This window comes from Sceloporus undulatus, chromosome 6 (genome assembly GCF_019175285.1).
Source record: "Sceloporus undulatus isolate JIND9_A2432 ecotype Alabama chromosome 6, SceUnd_v1.1, whole genome shotgun sequence".
Taxonomy (NCBI): domain Eukaryota; kingdom Metazoa; phylum Chordata; class Lepidosauria; order Squamata; family Phrynosomatidae; genus Sceloporus; species Sceloporus undulatus.
The window spans coordinates 123,256,390-123,262,577 of NC_056527.1; the positions used below are offsets into that span (position 1 = coordinate 123,256,390).

Here is a 6,188-nt window from a genome sequence, read left to right on the forward strand (position 1 = left end):
GTGGAGGTCTTTACACAGAGGTTGGATGACCATCTCTCAGAAATGCTATAGTTGCATATTCCTATATGACAGGAAGCAACACTCAATGGTCCTCATACTCTTTTCCAATTCTGTGATTCCATGATCCTACCTCTTTTTAAATCCTTCATAGGCAACCTTCCTATCCAACTTTCCTATCCACAGAAATAACCCACCACTATTTGTCGCTCTGAGGCATTCATCTCACCAGGACGGCAAACCATGATGGACACTTACCACATTCCCCTGCTTTACACAGTAGCCGCTCTTGAGGACTGGAGGTCCAATGGGGGTTTTGGTACTTGGGATGTAACTCTGGGACCGTCTCAGAAGAGGATGAACTGCTGGCTCATTGCCTTCTGAGCCATCCCCTCCATTCTGGAAATGAGAGAGAGAAAAGGGAAAGAAAAGACAAAAATGGTCAAGACCACTAAAAGGAAAGTGAAAATGAGAGATAACGTCAGGAAAGATATGCAAAGCAAGCACTGGATGACAATAGAAAAAGATGATACATTTTGCCAGTATTCTCATAATTCTAGCACCAGAATGGCTATGATGTCCGTAGTGCGAATAAAACATTCCTTTTCTGCTCTAAAGTATAACCAAAGGAGGCTGGTTATTTTCTCTGGGTACATCCCACAATGTTTCATTCACAAGAAAAAATCCTGTGTCTTATTTAAGGTGCATCTTTGCAATATGCAATATGCAAAAATGACTTATTGGACAGTTGGACTTGCCATAGTTCAACATACCAGCACACATCCGCTATTCAGTGGTTCCTTGGTATCCGCTGGGGTTTGGTTCCAGAACTTCCCCCCAGATACCAAAATCCATGGATGCTCAAGTCCCATCAAATACAATGGCACAGTAAAATGGTGTCCCATGTATAAAATGGAAATATCAAGCTTTGCTTTTTGGACTTTATATATTTTTAAATTCTTCTCAAACCAGGGATGCTTGAATCCTTGGATTAAAAAGTCCATGAATATGGATGGCTAACTGTATGCACTTTGCAGCGGGCAAGATTTTTAAGCAATCTTTTGAACAATGCTCTGGGTCTTTCTTTCTTTCTTTTTGCTGAGATGAGCAACTTTGCCAGCTGCAAGGAGCCAGTTTTCTGATCTTGGCAACTTCCAGTGGACAGATAGTCTAAAAATATTTTGAACAACAGATGTTTAAAAATCTTAAAACAGTGGTGGGGGAGATGCTGTGATCTATTTAAAAGGTTCCTAGAATCTTTCATGAGAAGCCATTTATCTCCTTTTCTTCCAGAAAAGGGAAAGGAGAGGTAAGGTTCAACAGAAAGAGTTGAGAGGGAGCACACTTTATCCATCCTTGCTTTATCTCTCTGTATGTAACATACAGAGACTGAAAGACTATGTCTCCCACTATGATCCTGGCTGAGTTTTAAGATCCTCAGAGAAGGGCTTTTCTTTGGAGGGGAGTCAGGGAGAACTGAGGATATGGGCTATATTCCTCCATGCTTCCAAAGGTCACAGAGCGGGATCTATGCCAGAACATTCATCTCAAGAAGACAATGAGCAACGGGTCTAGATGCCATGACAGAAAAGACTGGCGCTAGGCTGGGAAAATAATTATTGAAGGGGGGAGGATGCCAGGAAGAAAGTGATCTTTCCTCACAGTCCATTAAATGAAATGCAGAGGGAGGAAAAAGAATTAGGTGGCAGGAAAAATGAGACCTTCGCAACCGCCACATGATTAAATGGAAGTTGCACAAATAAAAGAGTTCTATGGGTGCAACTTTTAAATTCACCCGAACCAGCACCAAAGGCCTTGCAATTCAGGGAAGCAAGGGGGATTTTGCCTACTGCATAAATTACATGGGCCACTGCCCCCACTTATTGCTTTTTCATCATTAAAGCTCCCTGCTGACAAAGGAGACGTACACAATGGCGCATTGTGTGCCCAGTTTCTGGTCGCCAACTCACTCTGCCAGAGAAGCAGGCTCCCCCCTTGAGCATGGGGAACCCCACACAAAACAATAAAGACCAACAACCCAGTTTCCAAGGGAGGTTGGTGGACAAGCTGCAGCCAAAGAAAAGCACAAAGGAACACAGCAGCCCAGGAAAATGGCACATATCCCTCTTCAGACTCAGAGGTCAGCGTTTTCTCCACAATGGCCAAGTCCTATAGAGGAACTTGAAGGAACGAAACAGAGAATAACATTTCCAAAACAGGGTGGGGGGGGGGGGGGGAACGGTTAGGCTTCAAACTGCTGCCACACTGCCAAAATAAAGCAGTTTGGCACCACTTTAACTTCTAAGGCTCCACGCTAGGGGATGCAGGGTTTTGTACTTTGTTGTGGCACTAGCACTTTCTGACAAGGAAGGCTCAATCTCTCACAAAACTACAAATCCTAGAATTCCATAGCATGAAGTCATGGCAGTTAAAAGTGGTGTCAAACCATCCAGCCTCTGTTCAAAAAGCTCCAAAGAAGGAGACTCCATCACAGTCCGAGGGAGCGTCTTCCAAGGTCAAACTGTCAGGACTTTCTCCCTAATGTTGAGTTGGGATCTCTTTTCTTGTAATCCCATGTTCACAATGAAGCGATGTCGGTATGTGTGCTGGGGTTGTATTTTGTATTATTGACAAGCAGATGGAGCATGGCATCAAGAAGTCGAGGGACTGGACGATGGATATAGCCAAGCCGTTTAATTAAACACCAAGGACAAAGCCTTAATTAAAGTCGACTCCCATAAAGCACTCAACATCTGTAATGAAATGAAAGCTGAGGATTTCCTTTTGCGGCTTAAGCACTTAGCAAGCTGGTTGGCAATATACTTAAATTATTTCCTAGCCTGCCATCCTCAAGGCACAGGGCGGATAGCAGCGCAAGAATCCCAGCCCAGCAAAGCCAATAATTAGGATGCTGGGATACAGTGCCAAGGAGCTGATCAGCAAAAGCACATGGTCCCATCCTCAATAGTTCCCCACATTAAAAAAAAATCTGTGCATGTAAAAGTTGGAATGAGATAGTTTTCCTAGGACAAAGGAGTTATTGACATGGGAAAGGATTCAAGTTTGCAATCCCTGCAATCTGGTTACATCTTTTTACTCAGAAGCAATGGGTTCCGAAGCTGGAGACTTTGATGCACAAAGCATGCACTCTTGGGAAGCTCTATGGTGAGCTCCTCATACTTGGTAGGTTGTAAGACATACATACTAAAAGCAAACTTATTTGATGGTTGTGGATTCATATGAAGCCAAAATGGCACCAGCTGCAGACAAAAAGGTATTTAAAAAGCCAGCATGGTGTAGTGGCTTGAGTGTTGGACTGAGACTCTGGAGGCCAGGGTTCGATTCCCTGCTTGGCCATGAAACCCACTTGGGGACCTTGGGCAAACCACACTCTCTCAGCTTCAGAGAAAGGCAATGACAAACCCCCTCTGAACAAATCTTGCCAAGAAAACCCATGATAGGGTTGCCCTATGTTGGAAACAACTTGGAGGCATACAACAACAACTGCAACCCTCTCTCTCTTTTCGCCAAGCTGTGGAGAGCTTCTGCCTGTTGCAAGGCTGGTCTAATTGCTCAGCATGGCTCTCTCCAGATGTTTTAGATTGTAACCCACATTAGCATGACCAATGATCAGGAATGCTGAGCTCTGTGGTCCAAATGATTTTAAAGGTCTCTCCAGACTAATTTAAGGTTAGAGTTCACAGGAGATTAAATGACATGTTCCCCTTGCATGACCTGATGTACTCTGGAAACAAAAACTGAGTCTAGTGCAGATGTAATGCTGCCATTTTCTTAACACCATTCCTCCTTCTCTTTCCCATATAAATTCCCTTGTTACTATTCTTGTTACTATTATGGTTGCAGTAATAAGTGCATATATAATCACAAACTATTAAAGTTTCCAATAATGCTACATGGGATTGGCTTTGAAATCAGAGTTTAAAGGTTTCAAGACTCTGGTCTTCAGAGTCATAGTCCGATGCTCAAACCAATATACCACACTGGCTCTCAGACAGACAGATGGATAAATATTGTGCCCTTCTCCCAACTGGGATCCAAGGCAGCTGACAACATGAATTAAAACCACATAATAAAAAGATTTTAAAAGAACCAATTAAATTAACTAATGTGTTAAAACGTCAATACGAAACCTGCAACTTCCACAGATAAAGCCTGTCCTTAGTCATTGAGCTTTGGCTCTTCCCCAACACAACACCCCTTTTCTGCATCCTTCTTCCACATCCACATATCATTCTGAAAAGCCATTCCTTTCTCACCTGGTTGACTGAGATGGGCGTCTGTACAACCACCCCGCCAATGATCTCAGTTTTGTAGGGGCGCTTTCCAACATCTGTGGTTAGGGGTAAACTTCCACCTTTCGGTACCTAAGAGAGAAAATAGGACACATTATGTCCAGTACACATGATCAGCTATCCGCTCAGAACCTGCTTGTATTTTGGACCAGGGAAAATACACTTTTATACAACTTTAACTTTATCCATCATCTTAGTGCTTGTACCAGTTGCTAGTGTTTGGAAGCTAACCAGAGTGCTATATGCATTTAGGGACAAAAACAGCCATAGGGGATTCATATGGAGCCCATTAGAAACTTCACACATACTCTTGTGATTCCTCCAGTTGAGCACACTGTTGCATATTAAAAAAGAATAGATCTAATAATTTTGCAAGTATGTTGGTACAGACTAGCCTGTCTGGGTTTGCAAGATGCCGCTACAAAAAGCACTACATTTGAGTTGTGGTATCCAATGGCGAAGGCAAATTTTTTAGGTACTGCAGAAGTATATGATTGAACACATGATTTTTTTAAATGTGTGCATACGAACATATATATATATATATATATATACACACACACACATGTACTCTTTGCGTTTTTCAGCTGCACTGTTGAGCACAGAAGCTAGTCCACACTGCAATAATTTTGCTTATTTTTGTAAGCAAGTGAGTGATTAATAGAGTATCTCCATCTTTAAGTTAAAAGTGTATCTCAGTGTCTGTCACTTTCTACGAAACCTATTTTCGGCCCTTGGAAAAAAATCACCCCTTTGACATTTTTCATGCTTGCAAGCAATGACAAAATAAGCAATGATGCACATCCCTGGTTCCAGAGGTACTGCAGTAAAAAATGGCTCAGCCATCCTTTCCAAGGGATGTTGGCATTCTCCGACGATAGAAGTCATCCCGGGTGCCTCCTTCACTCCCTTCCAAATGCCTTCCCAGCCCAAGGCCACTAAGATATGTCCTCCTACAAGCGATGTGGCAACATCGTCATCATCATCCATACCATCTGCATGACTCTTCTAGTGCCAATCACACGGAGACATCTAACTGCTCTTGGCATCGATTGACACTTCTCTGGGCAGAGCACATGCATAAAAGCAAGACCTGTATAAACCTCTGGGTGTGCCAGTCTAGGATGCAAACCTTTCCTGTGCTTCCTCTTATTTGATAGCAGCAATTTGTATCTGCCATCTGAAAGCAAAATCTGGGTGGATTTCCTTTGCCATCAGAGAAGTGAAGGCACTCTGTAGGCTGGGCTAGTAAAACCGGTTTTCTTTTTTAGGCTAACACCCCAGCTGGCCCACATCCCGGTTCTCTCTCATCTGGTCCAGCGCAAAGCATTTTCAAGGCTGCTCTCAAAACCACAGCTCACCATGCACACATTATGGTGGAGGTGAAGCATGGCAGGCTAAAAAAAGGACCACAAGTCGCTTTTTGCTAGCGCTATAAAACAGTCCTGCTTTGGACTCCGTCTCCAGACATCTTTTTGGACCACAACAACAGTTGTGCTGGCTTTTTGGATTCTGGGAGTTGCGGTAAAAAAAGGAAGCTGTTTCCAAGCTCTGTTTTCTATCCATAGGACTAATCAGAATCACATTGCTGGATCAAACTAAAGCTCCTATCTAATCCGCAATCCTGTTTTGTTTCTCATAAAAGCCAGCCAGATGCATCCAGGAAGCCTCCAGGCAGACCATAAGGGCATGCATTTCTGCTGTTGCAATCCAGCAATAGGGATTCATTGGCATGCTGCCTCTCAATGTGGAATCATAGGGATGGGAAATTATTATTATTATTATTATTATTATTATTATTATTATTATTATTATTATTATTATTATTATTCATTGAAGAGCATCTAGTCATCCCCAGCTTAACTCAAGCTGCAAATG

At 42.8% G+C, this 6,188-nt stretch overlaps 1 protein-coding gene across 6 annotated transcripts in view; it reads right to left on the bottom strand.

The window, feature by feature from the left end:
• PLEKHA2 (pleckstrin homology domain containing A2) overlaps positions 1-6,188 on the bottom strand; it is a 40,184-nt gene that overhangs the window by 13,650 nt on the left and 20,346 nt on the right. For all 6 annotated transcript variants that reach the window (XM_042477623.1, XM_042477627.1, XM_042477625.1 and 3 more), the window contains exons 6-7: positions 4,275-4,382; positions 256-396 (exon numbers count right to left, since the gene is read on the bottom strand). In XM_042477623.1, coding sequence (XP_042333557.1) covers positions 256-396; positions 4,275-4,382 — 249 coding nt within the window. The remainder of the gene's footprint in view (positions 1-255; positions 397-4,274; positions 4,383-6,188) is intronic.